This window comes from Clarias gariepinus, chromosome 7, assembly GCF_024256425.1.
Source record: "Clarias gariepinus isolate MV-2021 ecotype Netherlands chromosome 7, CGAR_prim_01v2, whole genome shotgun sequence".
Lineage (NCBI taxonomy): Eukaryota > Metazoa > Chordata > Actinopteri > Siluriformes > Clariidae > Clarias > Clarias gariepinus.
The window spans coordinates 31,316,462-31,333,041 of NC_071106.1; the positions used below are offsets into that span (position 1 = coordinate 31,316,462).

Consider the following 16,580-nt stretch of genomic DNA (forward strand, 5'->3'; position numbering starts at 1 on the left):
GAACAGTAAATAATGCTCATCTAATTTATTTGTGTCGTGGAATTTGTAACCTTAGCCAGTTGCAATGACATTTTGGCTAAAGTAATACAGATAGCTAAGTATTAATTAACTAATCGTGTTTGGGTTTTTCTCTGTGTAGTTTTTGCTTGGTACCTTGGAATTCAAATTTTATCCATTTGGGAAGCGAGTTCTTCATATTGCAAAATTCATATTGCAAAATGAATTTTTCATTTGGAAATACAGTAATATAAATGCAGATAATCTGTTTCAGCCAACCAAAAATATTACCAATATTACCCATTTACTGTACATATAAAAGCAATCAAACCATTCAGAGACATGTAAATGAAGTAAAATATTAAATAAATAGACATTAAATATTAAATAAATAGCTTTAAAAAGCAACTGAAAGTGGCTCCCTTTTTTACCTGCTACCATTTTTGAAAACATTCTTGTGACTCATGGTGTTATGTGTTCACTGAGTCCCACAAACAAATCTCCAAACTTGCTTCTCATGGCTTTCCACTAATGCAGACTAGTTTTAAACAGCACTCGGATGTACGCACAACTTAGTCAGCATTCGGTTCTGATCCATTTGTTGTTTGTATGCCGAAAAGGATTAATATGCTGAATTAATTTCATTGCAAAATTTCTGGTTTTAAGGTGAAAATGATTAAACTATAATGATTCAAACTTCCCATCACTAATAGCAGTAAAGCATTTGAAGAAAGTCATACTGTAGTCGATTCTGTGAACATTCAGCGCCTGATCCTAGAAAATTGACAGATATTAGCTTGTTGCTAACTTGCAGATGAGACGCATATGTCTGTGGGAACCGTCCACATCAGAATTCACATCACTTGCACAATATGAGTCATTACCACATCAATTAAAGGGGTTCCTGGGAGGCCAGCGTTTCAGACATGAACCAGGTTGTGTGCTAATAACTCCAGTGTACTGAGACAACGTTCCACCTTGATGGTATCCAAGCACTGGGATAAATACATTAGTGTAGCAGGGGATATAATAGATTAAAAGCTTTTACTTTTATAACTTGTGTTATTTTGCAGACTTCTCAAAACCCCAGTTTGTATTATTGGGCAGGTGGTTTTAATGTAATGGCTGATGAGTCATACGGCGGTGCGCGGTCCTTTTAAAATCGTCTCCGCCTTCAACAGGAAGTTGACACGCTGCTGCCGGAAGCGTCTCGCTTTGCGGAAGTGCCACTCACGCTCGCTCGCGTGTTTCAGTTAAGGTGGTTTTATGTGATGCTGTAGCTTGCACAGATGTCTAGAGTGTATTTAGAGAAGATCGCGCGCCTTTGTGAGCGCTACCGGGACTTTGTGACCCGGAACCCGGGCGCTACGGCGCAGCTGGAGAGCGCAGTGCGGACCCTGTCGTATCTCATAGCAGGTCAGAGGCTTCGAAGAAGTGAAAGTAAAAACGCTGTCAGACTGTTTGGTGGTGAAACCAACTTTTTTTGTTTTTTTTTTATGTTTCAGTGCATGAACTTGTTTGCAGAGTCTGCACTTGTTATCATTTTAGCATAGTAGCTGTAGTTGTAGTAGTAGGCTGCCCTAAACAACAAGGCAAAAGTTATTATCAGCAGTATATGATCATCATGGCTTATTATTTTAGACTCAGTAATCAGAAACACAGTCAATAACTTCTTTAAAAAAAATAATGATTTGGATTTAAAAAATGCCTTTTTTAACTCCTGTTTTATTGTTACAGGTCGCTTTTCAGACTCTCATGAACTTTCAGAGTTGGGTAAGATTTACTTTAACGCAGATTATATATATATATTATTACAATTTATTCTGGTCTGCACTGTCGCTTTGCACCTCCAGGGTCTGGGCTCAATTCCCTCCTCAAGTCTGTGTGTGGGGAGTTTGCATGCTCTCCCTGTGCCTGGTGGTTTTCTTCCATGTACTCCGGGGTCCTCTGACATTCCAAAAACATTCATCTAATTGGTGTTCCCATAGTGGTTAAACGAGCGTGTGTGTGTGTGTGTGCCCATCCATCTACGCTGAAAAAAAAAAAAGTTAAGCAAGCAAGCAAAGAAAACAATTTTTTTTTTTTTTTTAATTTTGAAATGACTGGAACTGGGTTAAGAACCCTTGAACAACCCTTTGAACCATCGATTTTGTTGAAGAAAAAAAAAAAATCATGACTGAAGTTTATATAAACACTTTGTAAAGTTCATGGGGAAAAACTTAACAGTAAAAACCATAGTTAGTTTAATAGTGAAAATAAGAGCATTTCTGTATGCACATAGTGTGATGAGAACTCACAGGATTGAGGCTAAACAGCGGTGTGGCCATAAGAAAACCACTTGTTAGTGAGATTAATCAGAAAAGCTTCACTTTGCTAGCGAGCATAAAGATTAGACTTTGGAGTAATTGAAAAACCCAATTCCAGAATGATACCGTCAGGGTAAGAAGGAAAGCACATAAAGTGATGCACCCATCATGCATAGTGACCCTTGTACAAGCCTTTGTAGGCAGTGTAATGATCTGGGGTTGCTTATGTGGAACTAAAATCAAGTCAGACAACCTGAATGTACTGAATAACCAGGTAATCATATCTATTCAGTTTCTTCCCTAATGGCACCAGGATATTGCAGGACATAAAGTGGCCACCACACTGAATGAAATCTTAGTGTGTTTGACTTTTTTCATGCACATGTTCAACCCATTTAAAACACTGTTGTATCAGTACTATTAATAGTAGTTAATATAAAATAATTAAAACATGAACAATTAAGCCTTTTTGCTTAATTGACCATTGTGATGCTGCAAGCCCATATTCAGAAAGTGCAAAATGCCCAATTATGTAAATGAAAATGGCATGCAACTGTCATCCTGACCCAAAGTATTCTCCAGGCGAGCGTTTCTGTATGTTTTATTTGTGTGTGTTTTAATAGCTAATTATCTGTGTGTGTTAATTGACAAATAAAATATTTTTAATCAGGTTAAATGAGGCTTAAGAAGTAAACACTGCTATTTGTGGGGGGGTTTCCATCAATAGTACAACAAAAAAAAAAAAACCATGAGAAACAATTTAACATTCTTAACAACATCATGTTGTTACCCCCCTTACTCTGTCCTTTAGGGATGATTTAATGATAATTTTTTCTTACATCCCTGTTTACAACGAACCAGTTTAAAGGGGGCATATTATGCATAGTTTAAGTTATTTTTATACATTTAGACAGGTCTTTAGCATACATATGCAAATTAAAACATGATGAAAAAAAAACTACATGAGGCAACTAGATTTCAACCCTAATATGACCTCAGGAAAAAAACAAAACATTTTGTTACTCAGCTTCTCTCAGCTCTGCTGTTCCCTGGTTGGGCGAAAGTTGGCTATAGCCCTTTTTAAGAGATATTGAAAAGGTGCAATTAGAAGAGAAGTGAAACATCGGAAGAATCCATTCTGAGAGGGTAATTTTAGCAGGAGCATTACAATTTTGGGCAAGCTCTGAGACCTACATTAACTGGTTAAAGAACTGGTTAAAGATATGGGATGTTTAAATTGCAAGGTTCTTAAAGGTGCTTTTGACTTAACAGTATTTCTCTATATATCTACTTAACTGGACTGTATCACATAGGCGTGTCCTAGATAATACTGTTTACAAGCCAAAATAAAATAGACTGAGTTTATCTTAACCACCCTGAGTAAACATGTTTTACCACAACATTAAAAAGAAAGATCAAGCTACTTGAGTCAAATGTTAAGTTTTTATAGGTGTTCATTTTAAAAGTTTTCCTTATCAAAATATTGGCCATTTAGGTGGCAAATAATAATTGATAACTGTTTATAACAAAAAGCATTTTTGTCTTAAATAAGTTGGCCACCACTCTGGTTCAGCAAAATGTACTGCAAGTATAAGTGCACCAATGCATTTTATTCCTTCTTGACCAGACCAATGTGCCTCAGCTGATATCTGATACCCATCCCGTATTATTTTTAATCAGGTTGTCTTTCTCATTTGCTGTTAACATCAGAGTTGAAATGGAGACAGGTTTTAAAAGTCATGTGTCAAATATGAACCAGTATTTTTCCAGCATTTCTATACAGTATCAGCTTTTATTGATGCTCTGATCTGTGGGGGTGTCTTATTTCAAGACCTGCATCCACCGAAGGCAGCGATCTACCCGGGCTTTGTAGGCTTTTTGCCTTTGCTGACTGCATAGACCAAAGTAGTCCAAAATGAGACAGTTTGGTCTATGGAGGATTTCCTATTTATGTAACCAGCCATTTCCAACTTGACTTTTATGTCAAAGTAATATGAAGTATAAATGATCTATCAAATCACAATAATCATGGTCAATAAATAAATACAAAAATGAATGAATCAATGATGGATTGTTTCCAGCTGCCCTTGGTTAATGTTGTGTAAGAAAACCTAACCACGTTTTACAAAAACCTGACGCTCAGGCAAGGAATCTTGGATAGGTTTAGCCAAAAAACATCCTTTATTTTTTCAATTGAAAAAAAAAACTGCATTTGTCTGCCTCATTTAAAGGAACCTTCGAAATGGGACAGGCTTAGTCGAGACACAATGACATAATCAGCCTTCAAATGCATCCTTTGAAGGATATGAGCCCGGAAATGAGACACACCATCTGTATGCATTTCAGTGCAATATATTGACCTTGTTCTTCAGTTTTAAATAAAGTTTCTAGATAGTTAAATAATAAACTCTACAATTGTGCCTTATGTGTAGTCATGACACACAATATGGATGAAGAGTTAACATTTGCTGTATTTTGTAGACTTTGGTGATAAACATCAAGTTGCCAAGTGTCACAATTACAGAACAACTGACGCAAACTGAAATCATGCTCTTGTGCATACTTGTGGCGATTAACGTATCCTGAATATTAACCGCCAATTACAAAGGTGACCCAGTACAACTGCTCCTTAAATGCAGCCAGGCCAGACACAATTTACAACTGTAAAGTTTCCTTTTTTTTTTTTTTTTTTTTTTTTTTTTTAAGTATGGCAGTCCTATAGGCATGTCAGTTAGAGGATGAATGTAATTAGTTAAGGATTTAGAAACTGTCAATGTCCTGATGTCTTTGCCCATTCTGTTTTCCAGTGTATTCAGCATCAAACCTGCTGGTGTTGCTGAATGATGACATTCTTAGGAAAGCTCTCTCCAAGACACTGCCTGTGGTAATTTCCTTTAGATGTTTTTGCTCAGCCTCATCCCACTTTTTGTCTGTCGTCCTCCATTTCTTTTTTTCCAAGCTTGCAGTCAGTCCACTTATATAAGCCGCTGATAAAAAGCAGTGGGCCTGTGTGTTGTTGGCATAGTAACGCACATAAAGTTGTTTGGAGATGAGTCAGATTGTGAGAGTTGAAAGGGAACAGTGTGTCCTCGGCTCAAGGAGAAGAACAGTAGGAAAAATCAATCAGGGGCATCACTGACCATATTTTGCCCTGTGTGGTATAGACATTGTAGGGTTTGCTATATGATTGGGCAATCCATTAAATAATGAAAAAACAACAGCAAAGATAGTAAATCAAAGCAAAGTCAAAGAGGTTCGAGAGGTGCAAAGAGGTGTGGCCTCCATGCCTGTCATATACAGTAAAATAGATTGTGGTATATGTACCTCTCAGTTCAGTTGTGCAAGGTCTGGCCTCAGGAAGGGGGTGTGGCCTGTTCGCCTGTCAGTTACAGTAAAAGTGGTGCGTCTTCTCATATGTCACTGCCCGATACAATATTTTAACGATACCCAAATGCTAATTAATTTTATAATGCCATTTTGTAAGTATCATAATTTTATGAAAGACCTAATTCTAAAGAAAAAAATTGTTAAACCTTTAAAAAATAGTTGCATAACTCGAAAGTTTTATACCTTCGCTTTTTTCAACAACTTAACTAAATTGAACATGAATAATTATATGTAGCCCATCCCTTAGTTTTCTTACTTTAAAAGCAAAAGCAGCATTTAAACAATACAATCTTCAAATACAAGAGTTAGTTAGTGTTTTAATAGTTGTGCCGTGAATTATTTGCACTATTCCTGATTTTTTTTATTTTGTAGTTAGTTTAAATGACAGTTTCATTCATTGGCCAAAAATCCCTTCACAGCAATGTGAAAGACTCAGTGCCTGTTATCACAAACATTTGATTGCAGTCGTTGTTGCCAAGGGTGGCACAACCCCCTAGGTTTAAGGGGCAATTATTGTTTCACAAACGGCCAGGTAGGTTTTGACAGATTTTTTTTTCCCCTAATAAATGAAATCATAAATTAAAAACTACATTTTGTATTTACTCTGGTTATATTTGCATAATATTGAAATTTGTTTTAAATGTGACAAATCAGTGAAAATACTTTTTTCCGAACACTGTCATGTCATGCACCATAGATGTTATTTATAAACAAACTTATCAATTAATTCACCCCTATCACACGGGATGTCAGTGTGTGAATAGTTTAGATTGTTTCACCTATAGGATTATAAAGAAACATGTGGGACTTTTGGCAACGTAACGTTATAAAATGTGTTTCTGTTGCAATACTCGTACACTCTCCACAGAATTGGTTGTATCTGATACTCGATATTAGCATCCCATACTAATCAAGTTGGAAAGTAACCGATTTTCCATTCATTTGTAAATCAACCAGGTTATCTCAATAGTAAATGTAAAAAAATATATATATTATTTTTGAGTACATGAATAGCCACAGGAGACTCATGCATAACTGCATATTATTTTCCTCTGTTTCTGTCAAGGCCAGTAAAAGATTGTGGCCTCAATGAACATCTTTTATAAAATTGTTGAGCTGAAGGCAGTTTGACTTCTTCCTGTTAGTCGCAGTAAATCAGGCGTGGTTTGCCTTTTTGTGCCTGTCATTCTTTCTTATCATCTGCCACCAAAAAGTACATAAAAATGGTAATATTTGAAGTTCCAAATAAAATATTCAAATTGCAAAAAGGTCTATTATGTCTTGTGTTAGCTTATTTCATTTTGTCCCCTTTCTTTTCTCTGACTTTTTCTTGATTGTTTGATGATTCCTTCCTACTACTATTTTTTCTGTAAGAAAATACTAGAATTAAAAGCAGCACAATGATATTGCAATGCAGTAACATTGTCACGTATCACCATTTATAAGACCTCACTTCGAAAGAGCTCTAACTTGCCTTATATTGTATTGCTTCCTATATTATCTGTCTTTGGCTTAAGTTTCAGTCCCGATGTATTTCTGTACACTGATTGAGTCTAATACTGAAAAATGTGCGCTAGAGCCGAGTATCCCGAGACCTCTTTATTTCTTCGTTTGTGCTAGGGTGACATATTTATCATTTGAGTTTTCCAACCTCAGTGTTCAGAAATAAACACACTTACAGACTGAGGCACTTTCAGCTGTGCAATAAATGCGACGCTCAGCCTGGGGCGCAAGGGAAACGAGATGGAATTCATGACCTTCGGCTTCTTTCACACTGGCCTTAATGGAGCTCCGTAGAGGAAGCTTGAACTTATATTGAGTTTATGGTGGCATTTGAAAATACTCTGTATCAGCGCTTTCGACCTGCACAAAAGCAGCTCACCGTGATCTGTGTGTGTGTGTCTCCTGTGATAGTCTCTCTCCCAGCAGAGGCTGCTAACTTGGCTTTCTGTCCTGGAGTATGTGGAGGTCTTCACTGAGATGGGAGCCGCCAAGCTGTGGAAAGAACCCGGGCGCTGGCTGGTTGTCGTCCTGATTCAGATCGCAAAGTAAGACCCTTTGCGCAGCACTCTGGATCGTACGATAGATAACGCTACTGCTGAAATCATCATTACCCGCTTCCTCAACATCCACAGAGCTATCCTGCGCATCCTGCTACTTTTCTGGTACAAATCGGGCATCCAGACATCACCTCCCATAATCCCTCTGGATAGAGACACACAGCTGTACGACAGAGGTAAGAGTGTGTATCGGTAAATAGTCAAAGAAGTCTTGTGGTCTCCAAATGCCAGTGCCTGCCTAGGCTGCATGGTGGCGCAGGGGGTAGCAATGTTCTTTCGTGAAGACATGGATTTCCAGTTTCCTCCCACTTTCCAAAATTATACCAGTGGATGACATTGGTTCTGTGAATTGCCCATAGGTGTGATTAAAACCAGTGTTCCCCAGATAAGGTACTTATTTACTATAATAAAGGAGTTAGTAAAGGTGAGGTAATGAAAATCATTGCTGGTGACTTACAGTACAAACATTTTTCCTTAAATTAGATCAGGGCAGCAGTGAGGAAGACGTCACATTCGTTGGACAGCGCTCAGGCCGAGTGGTGAGACCTCTAAGAAGTGGTAAGTAGTGGTAATGTTTCTGTCAAAGCTTCAACATGAGGCATGCTGCTTAATCTGCTAATCTGCTTAATTATTAGATCCATGACACTACATCAGGCAGGGGACACAGATTGGGTATTACTGATGATGCTACTATGTGTGTTATATAAAAGAAAGTACACTGATCAAAACTCACTCTTCCATTGATATCTTTGTTTCATACATTGGGGAAACTTTGCCGGTCCTGTGGTATTTGCCTGAAGTTAAATCTGATGTTATGAACAGTCATGTTCTGGATGTAATAAGTAAGGAGATGTATACGTGGGCTTCAACCTTGAATAATAATATCACTGATTACATTAAACCTGATCACTTTATTTTTATTTGTAACCTTTTAACTATTTCTAAATACTCTGTAACTGTCAACGACTGGTACTAACGCTTGTGTGTATATACGGAAATACAAAAGCTTGTTGACAGATGAACAAAGTGTATTGAAAAGAAAGGACGTTATGTTAAAAACCTACGTAATTGTCTTTTCTAAAAGTTAATTAAAATAAATTCTACAGCCAGAGTGCGGATCATTTTTGACTCGCCCTCATATACAGTATATATGTGTATATGAGCCATAATATTACAAAGCAAAATGAGTAAAATGCAAACAAATGTTGCACTGTAATTGAGATCTCATTGAACATACATATGTACAATGTATTATTTTTCCATATTAATATGTTACATTACAGTGTGTCGTCAGGTGCAGTAGAGATCAGGCAGTACTTTAAAACCCCTAATTTAAGGAGACTACTTGGTGTGTGGAACAAGTGATTGTGCATCCTTGCACTCTAGCTTTTCATATAACCCTACGTGGGATTTAACCCCAGAACCTATTATAAAGCGGATTAAGTGAAAATATAAAGAGAAAGTGTGTCCCTCTCCTGTGATATTGCTTAAATAGGATTACCCAATCTGTGTTACCTGTGGTATGTGATGCTACCTGGTAGTGTCTGTTTCTCTGTTTATTTTAGTTCTCTGAACTGATTGGAGAACCTCTGTTTTCTTCTTTCAGCATCTTCACTGCAGAGTCGGCTGTGGGGTGGTCATCACAGAGAGAGGAAGCGGAGGGAACAAGAGGAGGACCTACAGGCAAGTCCCACCCCCCTGGGCCTGCAGGAGACTATTGCAGAATCACTGTACATCGCTCGGCCCATAGTGCACCGTATCCTAATTAAAGCAAATCAAGGAACAGCTAGAAAAATAGGGGGTTTGATTACTTGAGCTGTTTGATTAAATCAACTGTGCAATTTATTCAATTGTTTGTTGGTCCAGTCAATATTTCCTGAATTAATAGGTTTTTTTACACTTGGTGGCTGAAGGGTAGGTCTTTTGCCTACCATGTGGAAGGCCCAGGTTCGATTCCCAGCCAGTGTCCAAACCCCCCAGCCACTGGATGCAGGCCCAGATAAAATGGGAGGGTTTCGTTAGGGAGGGCATCCAGCGTAAAACCTGTGCCAAGTTGTTGTGCGGACCGGATATTCCGCTGTGGCGACCCCTTGCTGGGAGCAGCCGAAAAACCAACATTTACACTTATATTATTGTTTAGGTAAACTTAACAAATGTTCGGAAATCTAAAATTTTATAATTCCTGAAGCATCTACTAAGCTTTAACAGAGAATATTAACCGTTTGCATCTTCCACAAGGCAGAATTACTTGCAAAATACTTTTAAGTTTTTTGCAAGATTATAGCTACTTCTTCTCTGCAGTTCATGGGTGGTTAATGCAATAACGCCATCTACTAGACTGGAGAGCGGAGTAGAAGATTGGCAGGAAAGATAGATAAGCAATCATGATAGATTAACAATCAACAAGAAGTTACTTAGCATTTAAATGTTACTTAAAGGCTTTAAGTATCTTAAACATTGGATTGCTAGTAACTTGGTCTGTGAGTGTTCGATTGAAGCAATCACTTATATACAAATAACTTATTTTTTCACATTTCGTGAATTTGGTAAATACTATTTTCCAAAGCGACTGACATTTTTATCTCATTACACAACTGAGCAGTCCACGGTAAAGGGCCCAACAGTTATAACTTGGTGGTTGTGGGGTTCGAACCTGAGCCCTTTCAAACATTTACATTTAGGCATTTGGCAGACGCTCTTATCCAGAGCGACTTACAAAAAAGTGCTTTAATGTTTACATCATTGGATACATACTTACACTGGGTTAACTAGGTTAATAACTAAGTGCCATTAGTCCAACACAACTGGGAAAAGGTTTTTTTTGTTTGTTTGTTTGTTTGGTTTTTTTTGGGGGGGAACCATAGTCCAATGCCTTGAGCTACCCCTGAGCTGCCCTGACATAATGTGTTTAAATGTGTTTGTGGATAACTAGTGTCTAGCAAGTGAAGGAGTATACTTAACCCCCCTACTATTCTTGTTTTTCCCTTCTCCCATGTCCCGTTAGTGCATTTAAAAGAAAAATATACGCTCATAGAAAGCTTTATTATAAACACTATACTAATACTGGGTGGGGCCTTTCTCCATGCCTTTTATGGCATTGCTTCCAAAAGACAAACCACTCCTTTGATATTCTGGCCCATGCTAACATGACTGCATCAGGCACTTCCTGCAAAATTGTCAGACACATTTTCATGTTGTGAATCTTCCATTCAACCACATCCCGAGGCTGTTCTGTTGAATTCAGTTCTGGTAACGGCGAAAGCCACATAAGAACACTGAACTCATTGTCAAGTTTATGAAACAGTTTAAGATGACTTTTCCTTTGGGACTTGGTACAAAATCACACTGGAAGAAGCTAATAGGAAATGGACAAGTTGTAGCCATTAAGAGATATACCTAGTGAGAAACAATACTCGAATTGTCTGTGGCATTCAAGTGATAATTAATTGGTATTACCACAGTCAAAGTGTGCCAAGAAACATTCCCCACACCAATACATCACCTCCACCAGGCTGCACTGTTGACACATGGCACGTAGGGTCCAAGAATTCATGCTGATGGGGCCATATTCTGACCCTACCATCTATGTGCCTCTGCAGAAATTGAGCCTGGTCCAGTTCTGGTTGCTCTGTGCCCTGGTCCGTGCAGCCTCTACTTTCTGTTTTAGGCTAAAAGAAGTGAAGGCAGACATTGTCTTTTGCTGTTGTAGCCAGTGTGTCTCAAGGTTCAACGCGATAGGCATTCTGAGATAGTTATCTGATGGTTATCTGAGCAACTGTGGCATTTCTGTCAGCTCGAACTAGTTTGGCCGTTCTCAGTTGACCTCTCTCATGAACTGGATTTTTTAATAATTTTTTTTTAATATTGCACAATTCAGGACTTTAGAGAACACTTCAGTGTTCTAAAACCTTCCAAACCAGTCTGTCTGGTATGAGCAATCATGCCACAGAGAAAATCACTGAGATCACATTTCCCCTCCATTTTGATGTCACTATTACCAAAAGCCGTTGTCTGTATCTTGATGATTTTATCCGTTGCACTGCTGCCACATGATTGGCTTATTGAATAATTTCATAAAAAAGTAAACATACAGGTGTTCCTAAGAGTTTGTATTTTTATTTTTGTACTGATCAATCATCACAAGGATTACTTCTTTACCCATGTATGCATGTGACTGTGAGTTTTCCTAAATGCGGTTCCCTCTCAGTGACTGCCCTGGGACTTTGTGGCAGACGTTCCTGGAAACCATGGCTCATCTCAGGCATCCTGGAGATAACAAGGTAAAGATGGCATTCCTATCTGTCTGTCCTTCTGTCTGTTAAAACAGAGATAATCATGTTTGTGAATTTCTAATATATATATTTTTATGGACAGTTTCAGTTTGTTGTCTGATACGGCAAAGACGCTGAACCGCAGAGAGAGGGCCGAGATGAGAAGACGAGCCTTCCTCCTGCTCTACTACCTGCTCCGCTCACCTTTCTATGACCGATATTCTCAGTAAGTGTAATATCGTTTACCAGTTAACCACCGAATGGAAGTGTAGGCCGCTTTAAGTGTATACCACTTTATTATCTTTTATTATGGACTATGCAGTGGTTTTAGCATTTAAAATAAGAAGACTCCAGTAACTATCAAGTCTTACAATAAAAAAAGGTGCAAAAAGTAAGGTGAAAAAAAAAATAGGTATTGCTTTTATTTTTTTTTTGTGTAGACATAATGCCCCAGTTAAAAGCAAAACCTTCGTTACGATAAGTGTGTCTGCTATGCTTCTATAATGATGCTTTTCCTACTTGTATGAATCATCCAGTAGGTGGCAGTATTTTAACCATGCTCAGTAAAGCGGGAGACGTGTCAAAGGAAGTTTTCCTTTTTCCTTCCTTAAGGAGTGCACATGCTCCCTTACATTCACAGTTCCTCCTATTGGAAGAAAACAAAATAAGTCAAAGAGGAGAAATAATTTCTTTAACGTGAATAAAAAACGAAATGTTGAGGTTTCTAGTTTGTACTGTTAAGCTTGTTTTAACTACGTAGGTACTCTCTGGAACAAGAGCTGATGTGCGTGGGATTAGTAGATTGTTGTTTTTCCATAAGTAACTGATCCTGCACTTGTCTGGCCTGAAAAATGTTGCACCCCGTTATATTTTATTTAATTGAAGCAAACAATATGACCCTCATGCTCCCAGAATCACTCTTTCACAATTTAAGTCTTGGAATGTGCCATCAGGGAAGTAAAAAAAAATAAATTAAAAATCCATTGCATACGTTGTTGTTTTGAAAGGGCAGTATTTTTTTTTCTTTTTTTTTTTTAAAACAAAAAGTTAGCAAAGGAGGCAATTTAGGGTGTCTTGTTTTCAACTGTAATGTCCAATTCCTTCAATAAAAACGTGGTAGTAATAAAAATAATAATAATATATATATATTTTATCTATTAATGTGAATTGAGCTTCACCAAATGTTTCAGTGTTAAAATGAAGAGAAAAATACAGTTAGGTCACTATAGCAAATATAAGGTGTTGTATAAATATGATATAGTTTAAATAATTGGATGCAGACAAGGCTGATCCTGTATGCAAATGCAACATGTCACGTGACAAGGTTTCAAAATAAATAAGATGTCAGAAACCCAAAGAGTAAAGAATTTTCTTGGCAGATTCTGTGAAAAGCTTGCGTCTTTTTTTTTTTGTGAGTTAACTTTGTGTCCGCCATGACGGTTGTTTTAAAGAAAATATAAAGAGGTCTCCGGTCACATGGTCTCATTGCCATGAAAGAAAACTTTGGCCTAATAAGCATACCAAGATTACACGCTGCACAAAACAATTTTCAAAAATATTTTTTTATAGATAGAATTGCAAGGCGAAGACTAACAGTATCACTCGTCATTTTTATGAATATACTTATTTATTGTGTACTTGTATAAAAGTCTGGATTAATCTTTAAATGATCTCCAATCATGAGTATCAATGATTTTTCTTTTTCTCAACTCACATTTCTTCCACAAAGTTGACAGTTCAGCACTATCCTTCCACATTTTAATAATGCATCAAACAGTTTTTAACCCAATTTCAGTACTTATAAAGTTTTCTTTGCTTGATGAGGCCCAATCATTGAACAGCCAGTCAGTGTATTTGAACTTTTATTGAAGCACTAGAAGTTTAGCTGATTGAAAAGCTATTTCTTTTCAGTACTTCCTTGACAACTTTGTTGTGATCACATTAAATTCTTAAAAATAAATTAGTAAATTTACATACAGCAGAATGGAATATAAATGTATAGCATGTGTTAAATATGGTGAATGAAAAATAAATTGTGCAAATTAATGTATTAACGAAGGCTTTTGAGTTGTAGTAAATAAATGGCACGTAATATTCAGGTAAAGGATATCAGTAGAGTTTTCTAAAATTATTAACACATTAATAGCATCCATTTTTTTTTATTAATCATTTATTTATATTCATTTGAATTTGAACCATAATTACGCTTGACTGTGGGTGTGGCATTTTAATAATCAGAAATGTTTGGTTTTCCACCTATGGTAGAGTAATGTACCAAGAACTGAAAACTGTAGCACCTGAATTAAGGCATTGTTAGTTTGATCTGATTTCTCTACAACCACAGAGCGAAGATTCTCTTTCTTCTCCGGTTTTTGGCTGATTACATTCCTGGAGTAGGCTTAGTTGCACGTAAGTAAGATTTATTTCCTGCATCTTGTTGGTTAAGAATACTGTGTCCACACTCCTCTGCAATAGCATAATCATTTCTGCTTCTGTCTGCTCAGGCCCACTGATGGACTATTTACCCGTTTGGCAGAAGATCTACTTTTATAACTGGGGTTGAGGCTAATGATCATGGAAAAGGTCAAGCAGACCTGTACCATAAAGGACTGAGAAAGTACTTGTGTGTGTGTGTGAGCTGCAAACATCGCATGGGGACACAAAAATACACATGAAAAGGTCCGGCGACAATCCTAATTGAAAAGGAGTTAAAAGTAGATGAAGTAGAAGCTCTGTGACTTGACACATTATTTCAGTTTATTTAGCTCGCCTAATTCAATTATGATTGTTAGCACAAAATGTACAGTCAATTATCGAGTTATCATTATCATTGTTGTCTTTAATTTTTCTTTTTTTTAGTTTTGATTATTTTTTTTTTATAATATTGTATAGTTCAATTCTTTAAAACTCTCTGCCACCTCTTTGCTCATTTTCCTATAAAACATATTTTTGTTCAATTAGATTTAGTTTTTTAATTTAGGTTTTCTTTTAATGGTTACATACAATAGAACACAATTGAAACAGATTTGCTGAGCATAAGTTATTATTGTTAGAGATATTTTCAATCTGACGTATTACCATTTTCAGTAGAATTGATAAAAAGTTGTAAGACCTTTTCAAAGGACATCCTGCCTTTCTGGATGCCCTTTACTTCAAACCAGCATAATAAGCATTAAATTGGTGAATTTTCTCTGTTTTTCACTGTGAACTAACTGAAAGCTCATTTTCGTAATTGAGTAAAACTGACTTGTGCAATGGCTGGAAATGCTTTATCTGATTATAAATATTCATGATTTTATTAAAGGCCTCTTAAAAAAACACTAGAAATTTACTGAAAAACAGATAATGGATTTTTTACATACCTTTACACATTTCATAAATCAGGCAGTGATGGCAAAAGCAATTTACCCCTTCAGCTTTTTCCTTTCAAAACTGATGGAAATCAGAAGGTTAATTTCATCATAATGGTATATTAAAACACAATGAGGAAGAATCCCATGAGTGCATGCTTAAAAACAGTCCGTAACTCAGTCTAATTTAAAATGTCTATTGTTGCACAAAAGATTATCGACAGCGGAGATCGCTGGTTCGGTTCCCGGGTGATGCTGTAACTCCTCGCAGCCGGAGGTCTAGAAAGAGCTGATTGGCTAAGCTCTCTCAGAGGGAAGGGGTGAGAGGTACTTAGTGCTCTCACATTAATCACGGCTCTAAAATCAGGGGCGACAGTGTGTGAGCGAGCAGTTCGAAAAGATGCGATTGGCTGGCATCACGTGGTTCGAAAAAAACATGGGATGGTCTTCGGCCCTCCCGACTGAATGGTAGTAGCCTTAATGTGGGAGCCCCCTGGTGACGGGAAGGAATTGGACACGACTAAATTAGGGAGAAAATCGAAGGAAAAATCCAACAAAAAAAATTGACAGTGGACAGCAAGGAATGGTGTCTGCTCATAAAGCCTCTTAACTGTACTAAATACAATTTACATTCACATCAACAAAAAACAGAAAACCAAAAAAGGAATTTTTTAGTAGCTTGTTTTTTTTTAAAAGTTCACTACCATAAATTAGCTTTCAAGAGATGCAGTAAAAGTACTCTGCCTGGCCAAAAAAGGTCACCATTTGGATTAAAATAAAATAATAATAATAATAATAATAAGCCTTGGATTTTATAATTACTGCAGTGATTAATATGTTTCAGATGGTATAAATTTTTTTAACTCTGAATGATGCAGGTGAGTGGCTTCTCACTTCTTGTGGTCTGCATTCAGCAAAGAAAACAACCAAGAAGACAGTGACCCTAGGGTCTTATTCCACGAGTGAGGGCACCCAATGAGGTCGTCGGGTAAAATGGAATGTAAAAAAAAAAAAAAACATTTATGTCACTGAATTTTAACATTTATATTTTTTCATACTGCTGTTAATTCCTAGCTGACAATAATAATTTACTTGATACAGACCAGAAATTTTCCTATTCATTCTGTTCCAAAATTAAGTCTGTATCTGACTCTGAGTCATTTTCTGCCGCCACACTACATCATTTTGAATTGAACCACCAAAAGTTTC

The 16,580-nt window shown here is 37.1% G+C and overlaps 1 protein-coding gene across 2 annotated transcripts; it reads left to right on the forward strand.

The window, feature by feature from the left end:
* Positions 1–1,203: 1,203 nt before the first annotated feature.
* Positions 1,204–15,280, forward strand: pex16 (peroxisomal biogenesis factor 16). 2 transcript variants are annotated; one of them, XM_053501168.1, is made up of 11 exons: positions 1,204–1,437; positions 1,735–1,770; positions 5,111–5,187; positions 7,605–7,738; positions 7,826–7,926; positions 8,234–8,308; positions 9,357–9,506; positions 11,958–12,030; positions 12,125–12,247; positions 14,366–14,430; positions 14,526–15,280. In XM_053501168.1, the coding sequence occupies exons 1-11, from the start codon at positions 1,287–1,289 to the stop codon at positions 14,582–14,584; spliced, it is 1,044 nt and encodes a 347-aa protein (XP_053357143.1). In that variant the 5' UTR covers positions 1,204–1,286; the 3' UTR covers positions 14,585–15,280. The 2 variants fall into 2 exon arrangements, with proteins under 2 accessions (XP_053357143.1, XP_053357144.1); XM_053501169.1 differs by having other exon boundaries at positions 1,204–1,413.
* Positions 15,281–16,580: the final 1,300 nt, after the last annotated feature.

Bases quoted from the DNA above. Each gene is read 5' to 3' on its own strand.
- pex16 (XM_053501168.1), top strand. From the start codon at position 1,287: ATGTCTAGAGTGTATTTAGAGAAGATCGCGCGCCTTTGTGAGCGCTAC. The intron at 1,438-1,734 runs GTAAAAACGCTG...TTATTGTTACAG, and splicing joins GAGGCTTCGAAGAAGTGAAA to GTCGCTTTTCAGACTCTCAT. The intron at 9,507-11,957 runs GTATCCTAATTA...GTTCCCTCTCAG, and splicing joins CGCTCGGCCCATAGTGCACC to TGACTGCCCTGGGACTTTGT.